At 39.9% G+C, this 24,694-nt stretch overlaps 1 protein-coding gene across 3 annotated transcripts in view; it reads right to left on the reverse strand.

The window, feature by feature from the left end:
- Positions 1-23,700, reverse strand: part of ADAMTSL1 (ADAMTS like 1) — a 507,559-nt gene extending 483,859 nt beyond the window's left edge. For all 3 annotated transcript variants that reach the window (XM_087926578.1, XM_087926579.1, XM_087926577.1), the window contains exon 1: positions 23,282-23,700. In XM_087926578.1, the coding sequence (XP_087782704.1) occupies positions 23,282-23,374 (93 nt within the window). In that variant the 5' untranslated portion in view covers positions 23,375-23,700. The remainder of the gene's footprint in view (positions 1-23,281) is intronic.
- Between the last annotated feature and the right edge of the window lie 994 nt (positions 23,701-24,694).

Raw genomic sequence — 24,694 nt, forward strand, 5'->3', positions numbered from 1 at the left:
TTTTCAAATATTAGTATGACCTGTATACACGCACACATCCAGCAGGTATAGATACATTTTTATTTCTATCCCACCTTTATTATTTTTCTAAATAACTCAAGGCAGCCAACATACAGTACCTAACCCTTCTTCCTTCTCCTGTTTTCCTCATAACAACAACCCTGTGAAGTGAGATGGGCTCAGAGAGAATAGCTGGCCTAAAGTTACCCAATTGATTTCCATGCTTACAATGAAACTAGAATCCACAGTCTCCTGGTTTCTAGACTAGCGCCTTAAACATTTGACCCAAATTCTTGTAAAGTGTAATATGACTTTGAAAAGTTAGCTGCAACCATAGATTCTATATAATGAACGTCATCCATGGTGCTGAATATATACCTCTCTTCGAAAGTACTAGAAGCAAAATTAGTTTGGCATGTATAATAAATGCACAAAAGGTGGGAGATGGAGATGGATATTTTAAATAACTCGGCCACTCATTTATCTTGAGGAAGATCTAGACATTTCAGTCAATATATTCATTTATGTGGCATACTGAGAATCAGAATACAGGCATGCCATTTAGCAACAGCCAGATTACAAATTGACAAGAAAGGTCAGCCTTCTGTTAAAAAAAAACACAAGGAGCTCACAGTAATTAGAAATATTTTTTTGGCAGACTCCTAGAATGGATTTTTCCCCCTCCTATTCTTGCCTGGTCCTCTGTTTGACTTTCAGCTCTGACAAGTTTAAACTGATTGGGATAAATCCAGTTCTACATGCTATCTATTAAAAGTCTTAAGTCTAATACTACAGGCAGAATGTAGCAGTGCCCTGGATACCTTTATTACCAATTTTACTTATATTTTAAGCAAAGTGTTTCAATGAATGAAGTATCACCACCCTTTTTCTGTTTCAATCTCGAAAACAATAATGGATTTTCATTAAGCTGATTTATCTCAACTAAATATCATTATTTGTGCAGCGATAGTTAAATCTCAGGCATTCAGAGTCCTGAAGATCACATTACTAAAAGCAAGAACACAGTTTTTCACTACCAAATTCGAGTCTGTCTGGCTGACTCTTAAAACAAAAGAAGGTAAAGGACAAGAATAAAAGTCACGAATAAGTATTGGAAAAAATTAAGAAGGCAACAGAAATGACATGCAGTAGAGGAAAACAAGACGACTGCATCAGGTTTAAGGAAAGCAATTACTCAAGGAATCCCACAAAGTGTGTACATTCTTACATGGAAGAGACTTGCATATAACTTCACAAAAATTAAGTTACGTAAATAATTAAAAGAGGTCTGTCTACAAAGCTAAATGAAACCGTATATTCAGACAGAAACATGAACTTCATAAAAATAGAGTTAATATTATATTGCAGCTTTTAGAAAGTTCACGGGCATTATCTTTCTTGTTCGTTTATTTCTTGGTTTAAATTATTTATTCTTTCCTCCTATTTACCCCACAATAACTCTGTGTGCTAAGTTGGGCAGAGAGAAAGTGACTGGCCCAAAGTTACCAGCTGAACTTCATGGCTAAAGTGGGACTAGAATTCAATCTCCTGGCTTCAAGCCTAATGCCTTAACCACTAGATCAATTCCTCGATTTACCACTATACCTATTAAAGCAAACCTTCTATATATATTCAGTATATAGAAACCCAACAATAGTAAAAAATTGAAATCACTAATGGTTACTTCCAAATACAGTTGCTTAAAATAGGAAACCCATATAATCTGTTTATAACTCAAATTTAGGAAATTTTACATGCAACAGAATATGTACCAGAAAATTGGATACAAATTCAGGAGGAGTAAGTTCTAATACAACTCAAATGTTAAACATAAAGTACAATGAGGACAACAGCTTTTTTTGAAAAGATTTTTTTCTCTCTCTAGAGAGATCTGTAACTGAATGTCAAAAACAATGTTTCGTTTATCTTTTTTTCTTCCTTTCCGGGGAGATAATTCTGCATTAAAGCTTCATGGAGACACCTTTCTTCTCCTTTGCCACTGATAGCTACTTGGATTTTTCTTCTTTAAAATGCACAGGATACAGTATTATTTCCACAAATGGTTAGGCCCCTGTATGAATTTCAAAAGATGCATTATATGGAACATCAGAGATCTACACATCTGCTTTGCTGCCTTTTCCTCCTTTTCTGATGCCAGAAGGAAATTATGCCACCCTAAATCTTGCTGTATCCACATTGTGTCTTTACCAGATGCTTGGAATGAATCCATACTGCATTGCAGTCCATAAAGCTTCAATGTATACATTTAAGGGACATGACTGGTGGTATTCTCAGCTGAAATTCCAGCTTGGTAAATGTAATTCATTGTGTAAAAAGTCTCCTTGATTTGTCATGTACGCCTTATATTTTTTCTTTCTTTCCCATCATGATGTCAATTAACTGAACTGTTTCCCACCCTGCTCCTTCTAACTAAGGGTTGGTTACTCAATTATTTAAACTATCAACCAAGTGTCAGCATTTTTGCATCTCTTCTATTCGTATCCTGTATCAACTGGATCGGTGCAGCCAAGATGTAATCACTGGTCAGTGTTGTTAAAGAGGGTGAGAAAAAGCTTTTGTTGTGGGGTTGGATGGGAAGGTATACACTACCTGAAAATATAGTGAGGACACAGCCTCTTGACATGGTTTATAAGAGAAAAATCACTTCCAGCTGCAAACTACCTTTACAAAAATATACACGAGGAGAGAAAATAAAGTCCTAGGTCTAGGCCTTCATGCAGCAACAATAATCTGGAAGTTAATCTCTCACCATATAAGTTATAGATTTGTAAGGAAGGAATCCTTCCAAATTATACAGTACTTTGGCTATATAAATGTAGGGTCATCACTGTACAGGTCAACCCACTTTAAAAAAACCAGAGTTCTAGTCGTGCTTGTAGAGTTCTAGTCATGCTTGCATCAGTTTCAGAATATAAGGTAACTAGGAACTGAACTGAAGAGGGCATTCCAATAATAAGCTCAAGTGGAGGCTTTTAGCAGATAGCAACACACTGTGTGAATGCAGAGAGATGCAGAGCCCAGCCTGTCTGCCGACATGTTGGCTACTACCAGTAACAAGTATTGATAATGATTTATTTTGGTACAATGAAAAAGCCAAGAAGGTAGTTTCATTCTGGCAGTCTGAATGTTGATCTAGACCCGGAAGAAAAGAAAAAATTCCAATAGATTCAAAGGGCAGAGCAGATTCCTGCTGTTAACTGCTTTGTTTCAAGCTGCTTTCTTCATGCACCACAGATTATTTATATTTATTTATATATCAGATTTAGAAACTGCAATATCTGCCTAATAGCAACTGAAGGCTCTCTTTCTGAATTCTACCAATCCAAATTCTTTAACTGATGAAGTCTACCATATAATCAATGGAAGGTCTTGAACCAGGATAACGGGAAAAACACTACTTCCAAAATCAGGTAAATAAACTTTTTGGATTCTTCAGTGGATGGCTAACGGTAAGATATAAACACTGGGACAAGGATATATACTAGGGAAATGATATAGTGGCAGGTTTTATTTTACTGGGCCAAAAGTGACCATAGTGTCATGCCAAAACAGAAATATTCAAGAATAATTTACAGACTAAAAGAACTAGATTTTTGTAATACAAATTCCACTTAAAAAGAAGAAAAAGGGCATTGGTACTTACCTGATGCGCCCGTTCTCTGTGAGCTGTGAAGAGCATCCAGAAGTGGGAGGTGCTTCAGTCTCTTCTGGAAAGGCTGGGCTTAAAACTCCGGGATGCTCCTCCTCCTCCATGGGACACCTCCTCAGCGTCCCCCAGTTTTGCGAAGACTGAGTGCTAAAGTCCAGGACTCATCACCGAATCTAGATCCCTGATCGGAACGGAACCCCACCAGACGGAAAGAAATGGGTGGGGCTGGATGCTCTTCACAGCTCACAGAGAATGGGCGTATCAGGTAAGTACCAATGCCCTTTCTCCCATGAGCTGTTCAGAGCATCCAGAAGTGGGACATACCAAAGCTTGGCCTGTCTTTAGGGAGGGACTCCGTCTGGATCGAAATCCACTCCTAAACTCTATGGACCCTCTGCAGGACTCTTCTGCCAAATGAAGCGTCCGCTAGGCGTAGACATCAATTTTATAATTTCTGACAAAGGGAGATGGTGAAGCCCAAGTCGCCACTCTGCAGATTTCGTCTATGGAAGCCCGAGTGGCCCATGCTGCTGATGTTACCGCACTCCTTGTCGAGTGGGCTGAAATGCCCTTGGGAACTGAGATGGACTGGCATTCGTAACTTTTAGCTATGGTGGCTCTCAACCATCTACCAATGGTCATCGACGACACCCTGTGTCGTCCACAGGGAGTGGAGGAAATGCATATAGAAGTCCGGGAGGCCACTGACATCGCAGAGCATTGACGGCCTCCGCCCCGAGTTGGGTACCTTGAAATATACCGGGGCAATTGGGCATTGCGGGGAGAGGCAAATAGATCAATCACCAGTAGCCCAAACCTCCGCACTGCTTCCTGGAAGAAAGACGGGTGTAGGCACCACTCTGCCTGATCTATCGAGGCCGCTGAGCCAGTCCGCTTGTGTGTTTAAGGCCCCTGCTATGTGCTCTGCCTTGAACGACAACAGATTGGCCTCGGCCCACTTGAACAACCTAACTGTCTCCAGCATCAGAAGTTTGGAGTGGGTACCGCCCCTGTCTGTTTACGTGGGCCTTGGTTGTGATATTGTCTGTCAAGACCAGAATGTGGCGTGATTGGAAAAGGGGTAGAAAACTGCGTAACGCCAGATGAACTGCTTGCAGCTCCAACAGGTTGATGCTTTGTGATTGTTTGGAAATAGTCCAACTTCCCTGTGCAGTGTGGGATTGGAAGTGAGCTCCCCATCCTAACAGGCTGGCGTCGGTTGTAATCGTTGCCCTGCAAGGTTCCTTGAAAGGACACCCCTTGTTTATCATGTTTTCTGACCACCAGCGAAGCGATCAGAGAACATTGTGCGGTACCTTTACATTTGAGGTCCAGAATTTCCCTACAGCCCCCCGAACTCCTTGGGACCACAAACAATAGAGAGTAACAGCCTTGACCCCATTGTTCAGATGGGACCTCTCTAATGGCTCGAATATGCAGAAGATGATAGATAGCCTCCTGCATTAACAGTCTCTTAATGGGGTCTGTGGACCTAGGGCTCCTAATGAAAAAGTTTGGGTGGGAGGATTGAAACTCTATCGCCAAACCAAACCTAACAGAGTCCCTGACCCACACATCAGAGGTGGAGCTGTCCCATTGATCAGCAAACAATTTTAGCCACCCTCCAATGGGAACTGCTGTCAAGGACTCACTTGGGACAACGAAAAAATTGGCCTCCAGTACCTCTGGGGTTTCTTCTGTTTTGGCCTCCCCGCTGACCTCTGTCGGAAAATTCCGACCTATCCTGTCTAAAACTGGGTCTGTAGCCTGATGTTCTTTGCGATCTGGGAACGTATGGGCCTTGATAGTAGGGCCGAAAGGAACCCCTTCGAAACGAATGGGACATTGTTTTCAGACCTACGAAAAAGAGGGGGAAGCACTTTTTTCTTGTTTCTATTCTCAATAAGCAGGGGCTCCAAGACACCACCAAATAATTTATCCCCTGATATTGAGGCTGATGCCAGTTTGCATTTATGCTTGGTATCCGCCTGCCAATGTCTGAGCCATAGCAGTCTCCATGCTGATACGTGAGATGCTATGGCTCTAGACGAGAATTTGACTGCATTAAAAGTGGCATCGGCAGAGAATTCTGCCACTGCAATAGTCTTAGCAATGTCATGGTGGGCTCTGACATTTGACGCCAGCAATATATCCCTCAAGTGGAAGAGCCATCGTAGGGAGGACCGTGTAAAAAAGGACACAGCTGTAGCTGCCCTAATGGCCCAGGCATCAGAAACATGCACCCTACGGAGTACCAACTCTGCTCTCTTTTCCTCCGGTCTCAGGGCTTCCTCGGCCTCATTGGGAAAGGTTGAAGAAGAGGCCAGTGCCACAATGGGCTCATCCACCTCCAGCATTTTGAGAAAATTTGAAAACTCTGGTGCCAAATTATAATATTATCGTACCCTGTTGGGGCTGGGTAGGATGCTGCTGATGCCCATTGATTTTGTACTAATTCAGCAAACATACAGGGACAGGAATAATTTCTGCCTCATTAGCTGGTTGTGAGAATATTAGATCCTCGGATTTGTCCTGAGACCCTGTTGACAATGGATGAGGGCTTGATGTGCCTAGTTTAGCGGTGTTCTTTGCTTTGAACAGTAAAGATTTAAAGAGGTGTCGACGAAAAAGGCCAGAAAAGGTAGGTTGGTCCGGAATGAGGCCTTCATCATCCGACATTCCTCATTCTAGTGGGTCAGCCTCTGACAAGCCCAAGTCCATCTGATGGATCAACCCCACCTCCATGAGAAGATCCTGGTCATCTAATTCCACCTCCTCCTGAAGACCTTGGGCTGGTATGTCAGGGATATTGGGAAATACCTGAGTTTGATGATGTCCCATATGCGCAAAGGATCGAGCAGACAGGGATCCCACTTCTGAAGTAGCCGAAAAGTGTCTAGTCCGGATGGATTGCTGAACTCCAGCCGCAATGCCCTTTTGTATGGCCATCTCCATCCATTGCCTCATTTCAATGGGAATAGTCTCAGGTAATCCCTCCTCCTGTCTTAAACCGGCAGCCGCAGGGGTGAAGGTTGCCTCTGGGATTCGCCGGGCACTGCTCATTGAAGGAGATATGCCTATGGGAGGCTGTCCGGAAAAAGCTTGTCTGGGCTGAGTGGATAAGTCCAAGAGCCCCAACAATGTACTTGGTCCCTGATCCGATTGTTGACAGCCATCTTGTCAGCCTCCCTGGCCCGTTTCTGCCACTGTCTTTCCAAGGCTTGGTGCCGTCTATGGGCATCCTTATCCGCTGCCTTAGAGGCCTTTTGGGGGCCCACTGACTTATCTCGGGATTTATTTGTCTTGGAGTGGAAGATGTTGTCACCTTCCATTGTAGAGGACTTAATCTCATGTCTCTAACTTTAATTTCTTTTTATATTATTATTATTATTATTATTATTATTATTATTATTATTATTATTTGTACTTAGGAGTGGTACCTACCCCTGTGGTTGAAAGTAGGGCGCTTCTCCAGGAGTGTAAGTCTATATATATATATATCTATATACAAACACACACACACACACACATATATATACATATGCCTATATCTATATGTAAGCCTGTATATATGGGAAACAGTATCTAAGGGTCCCCAGCAAGGGAACCCTCCCAAGCGCTCCAAGCAAGAAATATTCAGGATCCCTGGTCCCCAACAAGGGAAACCAGCTATACAGGTCCTGGATGGATCCTTTCATGTCAAAAACATCCCGCTGTTTGAAATGGCACTTGAGGCTTCGCTCCAATGTAACGATCCAAAAGCAATTGCGAGAGGGGGAAATAATAATTCCTGTTTAAGGACTAGCCTGCTTATCCAACGCCAGCAGGCTAAGAGAGAAATAATCCCAGGAAAGTGGAGTGGGAAAGTACTTGCCCGGTCCCCAAGAAGGGAAACCAGCGGGGAATGGCGCCTGTAATATTTAGACGCGAACTTGAAGCCAGCCGTTTAAAAAGGCAGGAAGGCAGAATCTCCAATGTTAAATGCCTGAGCAGTTTAACGAGCCGCTACTGCTGACTCTCCAAAATGTCAGACAAATGATCCTGCAAGGAAAAGTGAGCCGCGGCTGCGAGCGTTCCAGCAAGATCGCAAAGATAAGACGATTGGGGAATTAGGCTAATTGCCTGAAGTGGCTGTCTGAGACTGCCTGCGAAGTGGCAGGCTCCACCAGTCACAAAGAGCTGCTCTCAACTGATCGGGGGGATAACCTAATAGAGTCACAAGCCTTGAAATCGCCAGATTAATAGGGGGAAAAATTTGCAAGCCGAATTAACCCAAGAGCAAACCTGAATCTTGACTAGCTGAATCAGAAACCGTTCCAGTCAGGGAGTGCACAACCTCTTACCACGAAGGCTGAGCTAAAACTGGGGGACGCTGAGGAGGTGTCCCGTGGAGGAGGAGGAGCGTCACGGAGTTTTAAGCCCAGCCTTTGCAGAAGAGACTGAAGCACCTCCCACTTCTGGATGCTCTGAACAGCTCATGGGAGAATGAACTGTGACCTACTTATATTTATTCATTTATGAAACATTTTAAAGAAGTATGGTTTTCTCTCATTTGTGGGTAACAACCAATGTGTAATCACCATGCTTCCTTTTTAACAGGAGTACAACTCTATTGTAGTTCCAATTTTATCATAAACCAACTATTATCCTATATGTGGCTAAGATGCTGAGCTTGCTGATCAGAAAGGTCGGCAGTTTGGTGGTTCGAATCCCTAGCGCCGCATAACCGAGTGAGCTCCCATAACTTGTCCCAGCTTCTGCCAACCTAGCAGTTCAAAAGCATGTAAAAATGCAAGTAGAAAAATAGGGACCACTTTGGTGGGAAGGGAACAGCGTTCCATGAGCCTTCAGCGTTTATTCATGCCGGCCACATGGCCACAGAGACGTCTTCGGACAGCGCTGGCTCTTCAGCTTTGTAACGGAGATGAGCAGCATCCCCTGGAGCCGGAAATGACTAGCATGTATGTGCGAGGGGAACCTTTACCTTTATCTTACACTATTGTAGCTTTTGTCTATCACAGACAATCTGTTGTCTGTCACAGACTATCCATTGTTTGTGCTTTCAAGTCAATGTTCACTCCTGGTAACTGTCTAGACTAGTCACTGCAGTTTTCTTGCCAAGATTTTTTACAAAAGTAGTTTGCCATTGCCTGCCTCCTAGGGCTAAGAGAGAATGACTGGCCCATAGAGCTGTTGCATGCACTTTTCCCCATAGCTTTTAGTCTTAGTTTGTTTTTTAAAATGTAAGTATGAACTTGAAATACAAATCAGAACAGTGCTTGATAATATTACGCAAGGAATATTTCATATGGAACCAAACAAACTCATTATTGTAATAAGCATATGCTGTATTAGACTAACAACATAGCACATTCACCACAATATGAATCTCAGTGGAATGTAATTTAATTTATACTAAAATGTGCCTGTTAAAGAAGCATTATATGTTCAGATCTACATAAGAAATATTAGATGACTTGGAAAATAACACTAGAGTTTATCCAGAGGTTTTGAAAATTCCTAATCTTTTAGGGGGGGAAATTGTTACAGAACATTCAGACAGATTTACAGTTTCCAGGATTTAAACATAACAAGCTGTTTTTAAGTTAATGCCTTGTTCAACCCAAACAAATGCCATCATTACTTACTCGATTCCTATGACGAATGCAACTGAACAAATTCACATAGCAGACCAACAGTACTAACAAACAAGGGTCATTTATTTATTTGAATATCACCACAAATCCCAATTTTCTAGCCTTTTGGGTTGATGGCATAAATTTCTGTCATTTAATCAATTGCCTACACTAGGAAATCCATATTAAACTAGTGGGCAAGAAGGGCTCTTTTTTGGAAATGCCTTTGCAATTGCTGCCAGTCAAATTACGCTAATTTTAACGGTAGGCATTAAGAAAGCCTAAAACAACCCTCAAGAAAGCCTAAGGCAATCTTTAAACTGCTCTGTTTGCTCAGTTGCGATACATATGATATTGGCTTGCTTTATTCACCTAATATTATTGTTCTCACAAAGCACATTATTATTTGGCTAGTGCTACTTCTGGTTATTATCAGCAGTAAAATAACATTTTAATAGTCATATTAGGGTACCTGATTGTTTTAAAATTATTGCTGGCATACATTGTGAATTAATAATGTTAGGAACTCCTGGGAAAGTTCTACACAATAAATTATAATGAATAAAGAAAAATAATATGATCTGCAAGATAATTAGTAAAGTAAGGCTGATTTGCAGCATTTTTCAAGAACAGCTATCCTGCTTTATGGCTCTGCTGTTTGTATGAGCCAGTTGGATGGCTCTTACAACAATATTCCCATTAGATTCTTACAAAGCCAAGTACAGAATGTCATATATTTAACAAATTAATGTGAAAAGAACCAACAGCAGCACAACTTTTGCAATTTAAAGCTATTTGCTTCTGTTTACACTACAGTGATAATTAATGGGTTTCATATTGTGCTACTGGCAATCTGTTAATAAAAGAATTCTGCTTGGATAAAGTTGTGTCCAATTTCTGAACATAAAATGAAACAAATAGGAAAATCAAGATGTTAAGGCCATATTTGTATGAACATTCAATTATTGTATAGCTAACCACAAACACATCCCATAAATATATGTACATGTCATTCTATAAATGAATGTTAATTATTTTACTTGCCAATGTTCCAACTTCAAGGGTGGTAGCTTAAAGTAGCTACCGTGATTGATATGATCCAGTCCGCCTAAAATGATTTTATAATTAAACAGAATTGCTTGATATAGTTCATCCAAGATATTTTGTTGCCTAAGGAAATGGCAAAATGACTCTTGCTTTACAAAATACATTTGTATAGAAATATATTGGAAGGACAACTGATTTTTTTTGTGTTGATACAAACTTATCAAAGAAATGCAGACATCATCTGCAAACATCCACTGCTTCTTGATTTGACAGTTTCATTCTCTGTAATGGTAGGATTACCCTTTGACATTTGCTGATGTAGAAATATAGTTAAGCATTAAACATTAATCCAAGATTAATCCAAACATTAATTCCATATTCTTAAGAGCTGCGACATCTTATAAAAAGGAAAACAAATGACTGTAGGGATACATGCAAAATAATGATTAGCTAAGTTCAGAAAGTCAGTAATTTTTTCCTATAAATTACACTTGCTTATGATTTGTCATTTTTTAGTTTATAAACTCAATTCTATTGCTGTTGAGCAAATGCACTTTTAAATATGCCCAGTAACTACCTTCAGCTTTATGTAAAGGAAAAATTGGAAATGAATTTCACCCACATATATTGCTAGTCCAACAGGGTAATTCAATAGTCTTTAAATAAAATCTGTAATAAAATATCAGCACAATTTTTTTCTTTGTGGGCTATTTTATGTTTGTATGAGAATAGGGAGGATCAACAAGGACTAGAAGAATGGATGGAAGCAACCTCATCCAATAAATGGTGCTTTATTACTGATGATTCTCTTTTTAAGACTTGAAAGTATAAATCCCTCTGAGAGTAAATATTTTGTGACAGTGTCCACAGTATGGTTTCAAAGTCCCAGATATACATTCAAAACTCTTGTGGGCTGATATATTGTTTTGCAACCTTAACCATTTTTATTATCCAAAACATTACAAATATGTAAAGTGTGTGTCATCAATTACTTCAATATACAAATTTACAAAAAGTATGAGTCATTGTTATAAAAACACCTTATAGACCAATGATAATTTAACTTAGTAGGTAAAATATTACAAGTTGAGATAACTCTAAACATACATTATACCAGCTTGGTGTAGTGATTAAGGCACCAGGTTAGAAACTGGGAGACTGAATTCTAGTCCCATAATGAGCACAAAGCAAGCTGGATTATCTTGGACCAGTCACTTTCTCTCAGCCCTAAAAAGGAAGTAATGGCAAAGAACTTCTGAAAAACATTGCTAAGAAAACTGCAGGGACTTGTCCAGGCAGTTTCTGAGAAACAGACATGATTGAATGCAGAAAAATATATTTAGGATTATCTGTATTGTATTTTTTTTAACCTTTTGATATATAAGTGCCTGGGTATGTCTCAATGGCAGCTATATTATAAGGGGGGGGGGGGGAATCACAGATAGAAGCTATACTGTCAATACCAGGCTTTCAAAATGACCAATGTGCCTACAAACTCAAAAGTTAAAGACTTCTACTTATACAGTGTGATGAAGTTTGAACTAAGTTTCCTTAGTCAGATACTTTGCAATAATAGTCCTCTTCTAAAAGTTCACATTTTATTTTGGGTCTCCTCAACTGTAGCAGCATCGAATCACATGTATCTGTGTGGTCTTTCCTGGATCCATCTATCAAACAGACAAGTTAAATAATGGGGCAATTCTTCTCACCTCATAGTTGACATTGCAAACCTATTGTATCTTTCTTCTTCAGGGTCGTATTAGGAATAAAAATTGTAGTCTGCATTTATTAGAATAGTGAGGGGAGGGAAACAGCAGATACATCAACTGAAGGTATTCCATTTGTCTTTGTCAAAAAATCCAACATCTGCTCCAAGTTTAAATGTTAAAATAGCAAATTACCCATCATCCCATGATTGGCTGATGGCTTTTCTCGTCAGGCAGCACCATGGTTCAGTTCCATTCCACCCTCAACAAATACTGGAAAGGAATGTACATCAATATTCATTTACAGGGCTATTGACAGTACTCTATCACTCCCAAACCTTCTTCACATGTTTTTCCCTGGGGAACTGTCTAGATAGTCTCCATCTGTGACTTGCTCTCCATTACTTCAACCTCTAAAATCCAAACACAAGCACCATATGTTCTTTCTGGGCCAACAGTTTCTCTGGCATTCATCATATCTGTCATACTGAGCTCTGTTTCAACTCTTTGAAGGATCAATAAGAACTCTTTCAACTGCCACCACATGTGAAAAGTTCATTCTTTGGAATTAAACAACCAGCACCCCCCATTTTTTTTAAAGTAAACTATCCATTATAAATACTTATGCAGAGATATCTGCTTATATCAGTCCTTATTCCTTAGTTGGTTATCAGAGAAATTGGTATTCCATACTATTTTTTGATCAGAAAGAACTATTGACTGAATTAATTGGAGAAAACGTATTCAAACTATGAGGTATTATAAGACCACAAACAAACATACATAAGCTATATGCTTTCCTACTTCACAGAATGGCCAAGGTACAGTATATTATTGTGTATTGCCCTAGATTTTCTGCAATGTATCTTTCTGTTTTAGAATTCTTTACTCAGGAAAAAGTGTTTACCATCCTCAAAGACAGTATTTTTAAATATTATTCAGATAAAATCATCCTAGACAATTACTTCCATATTGGAATGAAACAGCAAGTTGGGAGGCAAAGTATGAACTAGCTATAAACATTAACAAAATATTTGAAAAAAATAGAAGTCATCCCACAGAGTAGAGGACAAATTAGCATAATGCACAAATAGGATTTTCATAATTAATCCAAAGTATTTCTCCTTGTACTCGTTATAATCATTTTGTGTAAAGGTGTAGACAGAAGTATGCTGCAGGTTTGTGTAAGAGTGTAGAGGGAAGTATGTCATCGTAGGTATAAACCAACATATACACGTATACCTTTTGATACAAGTAATATTTGCAATACATTGCATTAATGATTTCTTCTAAAAGTATTCATAGACAGAGAGGCAAGAGACCATACACATTTACTGGTATGTTAGACATTTAATCATATTGTATTCATACTTCTCTCTTTATTCCCATCAACAAATAGTATTTACATATCAGAACACTCTGTACTTGTATAGCAGATGCAAGCATAAAAGCGAGCATGTTTGCTTTACAATCCACACATTATATGCTTTTATCCTTATATATAGTTATAGTGTTAGCAAAATGCAAGTACTTTTCTTAAAATAGTTTAAATAACACAAGTCATTTTACAGATTTGTTTTAACTTCAGATTAGGTAGTAAGGAGAATAAAAATGCCAGGTGACTATCACTTCATCCAGGGTTATTTATTAACATGGAACTACACAACTTCATCAATATGCCTGTTAATTCCTTTTCTTGCCAAAGTCCTATCGTTGACGTATATTGTAGGAAATTATCTCTATGGTCACTCTACATATTTTCAGCAAAATTGTTTAAAAAGGAGTAGGAGTACAACAGTGTGTAAAGGAGTAGGAGTACAACAGTGTATAAAGAGTGCTTGAATCCTTCAAGTAAAGAGTGCTTGAATCCTTCAAGTAAAGAGTGCTTGAATCCTGGAGATTTTATTACTGTCAGTTTAATCTGAATGGAAGCTTCTTAAGATCACATGGAAAAAATGCATTGGTATTTTCAATATTCTGATAAAACTTAACATTACTCAACCTTGAAGAATCTCCTTTCTTTATGTGTAAAACAGCAATTACTCAATTAGTAAATTACAGGTACCTCAATTGCAGGTAGTTAGTCCTCAAATTTCAACTGTGCATTTAACAATGGTTCAGTTACGGCAGCCACCCTCAAAAAATAATTAATGATCCATCCTCAAAGTTATGAGTGTTGCACTACTCCTGCAATCACGATTGCAGTTCAGGCATTTGGCAATTGGCTCACATTTATGACCGTTGCACATCTTACAGTCACATAATCATAATATGCAATCTTCCCAGCCAGCTTCCGACAAGTAAAGTCAATTGAGGACAATTTACAGCATGATTCACTTAACAATTACATTATTTACTTAATGGCCATGGTGATTCACTTGATCACAGTAAAAACAGTCATAAAATCAGGTCCAACCACATAATGACTCAGCCATGTTTTATCAGCTAACATGTCATTTAGCAAGCAAAATGCAGTCTCAATTGCAGTCAGGCAATTGAGGATCAGATACAAGTCACTTTTTCAGATTTCAAACAGTCATTAAATAGATGGTCATACGTCAAAGACACTAAGTCAAAGACACTTCAGTGATGGTCAAGCTTCTTAAAACTGCCACCAAAGAAGTGGACACAGTGTCCCTTTAACCAGGTTCTAACTGTTCTTTCCATCTAATCTTTTGAGTCAAACAGATGCCACAAAGCTATTTCCTTCAGCTTAAGGGGGAAAAACTAAGTTAGATATCACTAAGTTTGGATTATGTGATGGACAACCAGCTAAATATGAGCCAGTAGTGTGCAGCAGCAGCCAAAAAAGCTACGGCAATCCTAAATTATATTAACAGAGGGATACAATCGAGATTAAGGGAGGTACTAGTACCACTCTATAAAGCCTTAATGAGACCACACCGAGAGTACTGCATCCAGTTTTGGTCACCACATTATAAAAAAGATGTTGAGACTCTAGAAAAAGTACAGAGAGCAACCAGGATGATTAGGGGACTGGAAGCTAAAACATACAATGAACGGTTGCAGGAACTGGGCTTGGCTAGTCTAGTAAAGAGAAGGACCAGGGGAGACATGATAGCGGTCTTCCAATATTTGAGGGGCTGCCACAGGGAGGAAGTGGTCTGGCTATTTTCTAAAGCACCTGTAGGCCAGACAAGGAATAATGGATGGAAACTGAACAAGGAGAGATTTAACCTGGAAATAAGGAGAAACTTTCTGACAGTGAGAACAATCAACCAATGGAACAGCTTGCCCTCAGAAATTGTGGGAGCGTCATCACTTGAGACTTTCAAGAAGAGATTGGACTGCCATTTGTCAGAAATGGTGTAGGGTTTCCCACTTGGGCGGGGGGTTCGACTACAAGGTCCCTTCCAACTCTGATTATCTGCTATCTGTTATGATATCCAAGTTCACAATTAATTATTGGGTGGCTTGTGATGTGTGAGGCCTAAGGTTATCTATCATATTGCAACATCATTTCTTTGCTTTGCTTCCAATCTCTGCTTAATTGTTGTCTCAAAGTTTTGAATATTGCACTGATAGTAGTGTCAAGTTCAAGGAAATCTCTGTGAATTATTACTATTAGATTTATATCCCATATTTATTTTATGCAACGCAAATCAGTATACACAATGTTCCTTTGTAACACCATCTGTATCCCAAAGAACTATAACTAAGTTTTTCCTACAAAGCTTGGATTTTGAATTTTTTCACTGATCAAATCCTGCAATGACATTTATTCAACTGTACTTCATTTCTGTCTTATAATGATGAAGCCATGTTTTGTCAGCTATTCAGATACAGTGAAGAAATGCCTTATTTTCATTCTTGCAGAGTGACAATTGCTGGCAAATTTCAGCTCTTGAAACTTTTAACTTTGCCATCCTTTGCAAGGAACCCATCTTGCAATCTTCCAATACTGATGATCAATAATGTGACTTACATATCCCTGCGAAATTCCAAACCTGATTGTGATTTTCTTTTGAATGCACTACCAACTGTTCTTAACCAGTTCAATTGGGGGGTAGCAATGTATAGCACTCATTCAAACCATAATAATCACCACAAATAACTTGTATTCGGTGGTGAATTTCAATTGTAAAGATTTCCTTTGGGAATCAAAAAAATCAATCACCGGTTATTGTTTAAAGTGCAGTGATAAGTACTCGCTGCAAGTTTCCATTTCATCAACAAAACCAATACAACCTTTTTTCCTAACAATTTTCTGCCAATCAAAGTGAAAGAATAGATGCTAAAGAACACGCCACAACTTCCCATAGTGATTTATAACATTGGAAGCCTTTTTAGTCTTCACAAGAGGCGAAAGAACCGTAGTATATAATATTTACTTCAATTTGTGCATTTTACAATAAACATCATACACATATCCTTCATTGAGCTTATAAAATAATATTGAAAAGTTATTTGAGAACTTATGATTCCTTTTCAGCTTAAAGCCAAGTTGTACAGTATACATAAATGGACCATTTCTACAATCCAACAAGACAGGACTATCTGAGCCATTACAACATTTCTTAGGTGCAAATATTAATAATAGATCAACTTTCATTGAATGCTAACATCTTTAATGTTTCCAATGCACAACTAAGAAAAGGCTTGTGCTTCTTTTCTTCTAAATGGAAATACCATAGTGAATAAATATTGTAATTCTATGCCAAGAGAATGCTCAAATAAATACCAGCATCTATGTTTTTGTATTAAAGTGGAAAGATCAAAGGTGAGACTCCAGGAAAGAAATCACATAGCACAGCATATTTTGTGGACCACATTTTTATAAAAAAATCCATGCAATAACTACTGTTAAATTCATACTCCATGAATGTGTCCTATCTATTTCATATAGATAATTGTGCAGATGGGGGCCAGATCTCTTTCCTAATCGTAACTCATTTCCTAATGATTTCTATGGGTTTGACCTCATTGAATTCGGTTCTGCCTTTTTGTTGTTGTTGTTATAATATATTTTAGTAGTGCTTTAATTCAACTATTTTATTTATACTTTCAAGTCAAAGTCTTGAACTATAATATTTAAAGATGGTTCTCAACATGATACATAAAAATATGAAACATCTAGTTAAATAGAACCATTCTGTTTCCTAAAATGAAGATTTGACAACTTTATTTAATAAAACAACTGGAACATTAGAGAACTTTAAAGAAGCTATAGGGGGAAAAAAACATCAATACAGTGACACTATTTGAGGGTTCAGGCAAATTTTAAAAGATAAGAAATTATTTAAATAATTTAATTTCAAGTCTGTTATGTTTTTAAGGATGATCTGCAGCAGTACTATCAGTAGTAGCACTGTCAACTGTGTGCCTCAAAATACACTATCAGCAATCAATGCAATTGGCTTTTTTCATCTTTATTGATAAACTTCCATAAACAACTGTATCAATACTAAATTTCAAAGAGTCTTTAAAAGCCTCCCCATACACATATTACTGAATAAGTACCATGAGGTAGACTTGGAGAAAATGTGGCCTGTCGGTGTCATTATCCTCCAGTATTTAGGAAATCTGGACAGAAAGGCCAGTGAGAAAGGATGCTTGGGGATACTGGGAAATTACAAGTTCCCCATTCCCTAACTACAGCATGAAATTTTGAAGAAAGGTCTACTTTCTTTCAATAAAAAAGCCCCACACACATTGTGGCTTAGATTTGTGAATTTAGTTATACTCTCCAGATTATTTGATGAAGCCTTAGCTTTACTGTTCTCATCCATCTGCAATATGTATCTGTACAGATTTTCCAAAGCTTTCCCAAAAATAGTGGAAGGAAACAATAGATGTTTGTGTGCTATTCACATAGTCATGAACTACATATTAAGACTCAAGCCTTCCTGGATTTCCTCCAGTAGATTCATAAGGGTATTTAAAAATATGCTACACAGCCTTTTGCAAAGCAACAAATCCAAAGACCTGCAAACAGCAGCGGAAGGATTGTGGTGAAAACAAAAATAGTACTAATAGTAACAGGCACTTTGGGTGCAATCCTAAAACAACTAGAATACTACTTGAACATCATTGGCATTGACAAAATCACCATCAGTCCCAGCAAAAGGTAGCTTTACTTGGAACAGCTTACAACCTGCAACAATACACCATCAAATCACAACATTTATTTATCCCAGGTCCATGGGAAGAACTTGATTGGTGGATAAAAATGCCAAATCCGGTCTAACCATCTAGCTAACTGTGCAAACAATTATAACAATAAGTAATTTTGTATGCTTTCCAACTACCAGCAACACTGGGCAGCACACAAATTTAATAAATTATTATTAGTTGTTGGGTATATATCATTCACTCTGGGAAAATGAGGAAGCACAATCCAAGAAAGTAATTATTGGATTCTGTCCTTGAACTTCATCTCTTGGAATCAAGATCAGTGTTAAGAAAGCTTACCTAGGTACAGTTTATTTCTCTACATATCCTCCTTTCCCCTCCCCTTTCAACAAAAATGACTCTTGGTGGTTTACAGCACAATAACAAAGTAAACACATAGAAGCTCCTAAAAACTTAAATAACCATGGAACAGCTGAAATGTGGTCGTTCATTCCCCAAAGGTCTTATGTGTGGAACAATTCTGTCTTTAACAGTTTCAAAAGGCCAATAATTATAGGGTGCCAATCACATCTCGAGGAGGGCAACTGTTTCATAATATAGAGGTGGCTGCAGAAAAACATCGCTTGTGAATCCTGGTCCCCTTCAACTCCCCTGCATGGAGAACCATCAAAAGATACTGGTGAGAACTGATTCTGCATCTTAGCCTCAAGCTTAATAGCAAAAAGCAATAGTACTTAGACTTGCATACCGCTTTACAGTGCTCTCCAGCCCTCCCTAAACAGTTTACAGAGTCAGCCTATTGCCCCCAACAATCTGGGTCCTCATTTTACGCACCTCAGAAGGATGGAAGGTGGAGTTCAGCTTGAGCCTGGTTGGATTTGAACTGCAGGCAGCAGTCAGTCAGCAGAAGTGGCCTGCAGTACTGCACTCTAGCCACTGCGCCACCTTGGCTCACCATGGCTTAATGGTAAAAAAAGAGCACTTTGAATTGCATCTGGAATCTTATCTGTATATAATGCAATGGTCATAGGATTGTAACTATACAAAGAAGCATTCACATATTGAGAACATTGCATTAATCCAGATATGTGGTGATGACAACATGATAAAAGTCCAAAATAACCCTACACTTTTCACTCATCAAGTAAAAATCATGAATATTCTGATTGGCAGACAAAAGAACAGCTATACTGTGCCAACTTAAGCTCAATTATAGATTTCAGAACAAAAATAAAATCTCGCACCAAGATCTTTAATGCTGTTTGGGGACAAATAATCCATCCCCTTATTCTGGGCAATGAAATAAGCCTTGGATAAATGTCTAGCTGTTTAACTAAAACCAATTGACAGAACAATGTTAAAACCATACTGAAATGATATTTTGGAAAAGTGATCTCTGAGCGGAATGGAGATGTTTCTAGCCACGGCAATTGTGAGCTAGCTGGCCGGATAGTCTAGGGGGTATTTGCACAAATCCACAGTTCCATGAGAGCAACTCTCTTTAATGAAATCAATGAAGGAAAATTCTAAATGATTACTTTATGTCCCCTTTGCAGCTGCTTGGGCAGTCTTCTTTGCTTCTGGCAGCATTCCAAGCCTCTGATTCTGTTGCCTTCTCTGGAACAAAATGAATTCTTGAGCCAACAGATCAGGGTAACTTTAACAACAACCAAGAGAAGCAAAACAAAACCCACAATTACTCAAGCATACAGAAAGCCAGCATATTTTATCTCTTCTGTCATAAATACTACATTTTCAACAGAAAACGTGGGTCCTACCTAATAGAGCTGGACAAACTATTTCTTGGCTTCCCTACTTAACCCACATCTCTACGACTTATAAAACTTTAAAAGACAGTGCGTGCAGCATGTTCTCATGGTGAGCTTTTCTCAGGAAAGCTAGCTATTATAGATTATCATGTGGTGTCATTGGAGAGAAAGTACTACTCTGTAACTGGCATTAATTCTCTAGAGAGAAGTAATCCAGACATCATCACATAAATGGCTCTAAAGTGTTTAAGTAAAAACTTCTTTATCTGTCTTCCTTTCCAGGCATTCCTTTCTCTTTGTAGTAGTCTTGGAAAATTAATAGTGCCATAAGAAGATAAGCAAGCACAGCTTTATAACTGAAACCATTATACTGATTTACATTATTTTTAATAAATTATTGGGCATCTAAATTTGTTAAATTTGATAGGTGATGCACTGATTATAGATATAGATGGATGGATGGATGGAAAGAGAGGGAGAGAGGGAGGGAGGGAGAGGGAGGGAGAGACAGAGAGAGAGATTGTTCCTCAAGTCCTTCAGGTGCTTTTTTGCAAACTCCAAGTGGGCTTTCATGTGTTTTTGCCCTGGGGAGAAGCTTCCATCTAGCCATTCTTCCATAGATCGCACATCAGTGGAGGGCTGCAGTGATAGTTGTCCTTCTGGAACTCTGTCCCAACTCCACACAGGGTCTCTGGAGTTCAGTCAGAATGGCCATTTCTTGGTCACTTCCCTTACTAAGGCCCTTCTTCCCTGATTGCTCAGTTTGACCAGGCGACCAGTTCTTGCAAGAGTCATGATTGCACCAAACATCTTCCATTTGAGAATTACGGAGGTCACTGTGCCCTTAGGAACCTTCAATGCAGCAGAAATGTTATTGTAGCTTTTCCCAGATCTGTACCTTGCAATAATCCTGTCTCTGGGCTTTGCAAACAGTTTCTTTGACCTCATGGGTTTCGCTCTATGACGCTATGCATTGTCAGCTGTGATGCCTTCTATAAGAGGTGTGTCCTTTCCAAATCATGCCCAATTAATTTAATTTACCTCAGGTCGACTCCATTCAAGGCATAGAAACATTTCAGCAATGATCAAGAGAAGTGGGAGGCACTAGAGCTACATTTTCACGTATTGTTGCAACGGGACTGAATACTTACATCAATGTTTGCAGGGTTTTCTTTTAAAACAAATTTACAGACATTTCTAAAATTCTGTTTTCACTTTGTCATATATATGGGATACTGAATGTAAGAATTTCAACAACTGCAGAATCAGGCTGCAGTATAACAAAATTGACAAAAGTAAAGGGGGTCTGAATACTTTCTGAATGCAGAGAGAGAGAGAGAGAGAGAGAGAGAGACAGACAGACAGACAGACAGACAGAAAAGAGACAGACAGACTGGATAGATATCACAAATACATTTTAATTATTGTGTGTGTGGATTGCAATTTAAAAACCAAGTTAGCAGATGCATTGCGCGATTACAAATGTTTTGATGAAATTATTATACAAATTTTTATAGCCACCCAACTTACAAATGGACTCTAGGTGGCAAGATTAAACCTAAATCAATGTAATACAAAGGGATCCCAAATTTCACTGGAAGTCTGAAGATTTTTGTAAAAACCTTGAAAATATAATATTGACGAGAAAGAGAATACACTGTACTATGCAATCACAAAACACAGTTTTCCTATTAAATCTGAAAAAAGTTCTCCACAGCAGACTTATTTCAGTTTAACTTATATTCCAAAATGCAATCATGATGCTATGGTTGGTGACATTAAATTAGAGAAGTGATTTGTGTTTAAAGGGACCACACATTTCATTAAATAATGCAAATAATCAATGTCATTTAGTTAAAAATTAGTGCCCTACATATTAATATGAGAGACTCAGCAAATTGTGTGCGACTATGGGGAGGACATGCTCTCTGAAAATTAAGATAATTTTAAAATGAATGTAATAGGATTCACACAATAGGTTTTGTTCTGAAACCATGGGATCTAGTGTATGCCAAGTCCATGCTTCTTCAGCGCAGGAAAAAGAAAACAGACAATCTTGATTTACATAATGCACTGTATAGATAGTAAAAAAGTTAAGATGTACCTTGGCACAATCCACACAATATCTATAGGTTCTTTCAGCGTTTGAAAAAAGCCTTCATTATTTACATTATTGGGGAGGAAAAGTGCAGGTTTAGACAAAAGAGTATCTCAACTGTGGATGTCATCATTTTCGGGGGAAACCAACCAATGTGGCAACATTTATTCCAACCCAAAATAAAATTCATCTCTGAAATAGGTCCTTCAAAAACAGTGTTAAGGGATTTCTATCTTTTTCTCCTTCTGAGGCAAGCTCCCAGGTTCACGATCTTCCTCCCTTCCCTCAAGTTGACAGTTTACCACAAACTGACAAAACTCCTCACAAGTTCCAGAAAACAGTTTACCTAATCCATATTCATGGATTAAAACTGAAACTCATCGCCCAAAGCCATTTTCAGGTTTTCTTTTCCTTTTCTTGTCCTGTCACTTACATGCAATGAAGGAGAAATCGTATTTCTGGAACTGGACAGATTTCCCCTCTTCTGCAGTTTCTGAAGGGAGATAAGCACTGGCCGAAATTAACCTCTCCTGAGGTTATCTGTAGCAGAAGCAGAAAAGATGCCCAACTCTGCAAGCCAAAGACATTTTTCATGTTCATATGTCATGTCCTGAAAGTTCAAAGTTCTCTGCAGTTGCCATGTGACGGATCAAAGGTCAAGTATTTAAAATAGCTTTAGCACCTTTTCTTAGAGCAAGTGACACCTGTCAACCCCAGCCATGTGGAATCTGCCATATTTTTGGGACGGAGTGGCGGGAAGAAATAAGTCGTGAGCTCAAATCTCAAGTTTGTTAGAGGAAATTTCCAGACAACTCAAATCCCAGTTTGTTAAGAGGAAATTTCCAGACAACTCAAATCTCAGTCTGTTAGAGGAAATTCTCAGTGAGCTCCAATCTCAGTTTGTTAAAAAGTTCCCAGCTCCAATCTCAGTTTGTTAGGAAATTCCAGGATTACAGTTGCCAGAAAGCCAATGATGTGGAGGGCATCAGATGACCAACAGAGACCCCTTAGCTGCAGTTCACAAAACAAATGAAGATGAGGAAAATCGAGAAGAAACCTGTTCTGTTTTATCTCAGACAAGGAATCCTCGAATCCACTTATGCTGGCCTCAAACAACCACACTACACACACACACACACACACACACACACACACACACACACCTGCGAGTCCACCTGTCACTTCCCACGTTGGGAAGCTAGCTAACCCTAAACAACCAAGGGCAGTGGGGAAAAGTGCGGGGACGCAACGCCTCTTCTTACCTGTGGAGCCGAGGAAAGGAGCCACAAGGTGACTGCAAAGAGGGAGGCAACTCTCCGTCCACAGTGCGACTGCCGTCGTCCTGGCGCTGCCATGGAGGGGGTTTTTGTGTGTGTGTGTGTTGTTGTTTTTTTAAGCCACCCCTCTCGGTTGTTCCAAGGGCGGGAAAAGAGCGAGGCGCGCAAACCGTGCCCCGATCCTCTCCAACCCACCGCCTGCTCAAATCAGCCAGCTCCCGAAACACCTCCCGGGCTCGTCTTCGCCGTCTCGGGCTCCCAGGCGGGCAAGGCGGGGACACGCGCACGGTCGGAGCGGCACTGGAGGCGGGGTGGGGGCGAAGGGGGTGGTGGCAAACCGCAGGCGATTTGCGCTTTTCGGCTCGAGGAGACGGGACGGGTGGTGCTGCTGCTGCTGCTGGCTTCTCGGTTCCCTCTTCTTCTTCTCCCCCACGCCCCCCACCCACGCCGGTTAGCCGATGAGGGCGCAGGGAGAGCGGCGACTCAGCAGTGCTTGGCCGTGGAGAAGGGGACTGTTTTTCTCTGGGACTTTGGGGTTTCTCGCTTTTAGCCGCGGCGTCGGAGTTCACTCGAGGCGCTCGCTGCGCGTGGAGAGATGGGGGGGGCGGCGGGGGGGAAAGCACGTTTAAGAAGAAGTCTTGAAGGGCGGGCGAGTGGAAATGGGCGTCGCCCGTCTAACTTGCCTTAAAGAGATACCGCTGATTTCCCCCGAGGAATAGCCTCGTTGGATCGGAATTTTGACGCGCGCCGCTGGACCCCCGGGCAGCGCCTTTCTCTCCGAGTCCCGATTTCGTACATGCGGGAAGCGGGTGGGCGCTGCCCTCCCGCCTTTAACTGGGTGCACGACATACTACAGATTGGGGCGGCGGGGGGGGGGTGTTTACAAGAGGCGTATTTACAACCCCTTCACCTGCCCGTGACCTTGTAAGCGTACGTTGAAAGCTGCCACGCGGTATTGTCTGAACGCCCCCGAAAAAAAAAAAGGCTTTGCGGAGTACAGGTACTCCTCGATTTACGACCGCAGTTGAGCCCGACATTTCCGCTGTTAAGCGAAAACGAATGTGAAGTGAAGGTTGCCCCATTTGGCGAGCTTTCCTGGCGCCCTTGTTACAAGTGAATCACTGCAGTTGTTAACGTAGTAGCCCGGTTGTTAAGTGAATCTGGCTTCCCCATTGACTTTTGCTTGTCAGAAGGTCCCAAAAGGGGATGGCCTGACCCCGGGACACTGCTAAGGTCATAAATATGAGTCAGTTGCCAAGTCTCTGAATTTTGACCATGCTGCACTGGTTGTAAGTGTGAGAAACGGTCATAAGTGCTATTGCTATTTCTAAGTCACTTTTTTCCGTGCCGTTGTAACTTTGAATGGTCACTAAATAAACTATTGTAAGTCGAGGATTC

Source organism: Pseudonaja textilis, chromosome 2, assembly GCF_049901715.1.
Source record: "Pseudonaja textilis isolate UNSWEBS1 chromosome 2, rPseTex1.2, whole genome shotgun sequence".
Lineage (NCBI taxonomy): Eukaryota > Metazoa > Chordata > Lepidosauria > Squamata > Elapidae > Pseudonaja > Pseudonaja textilis.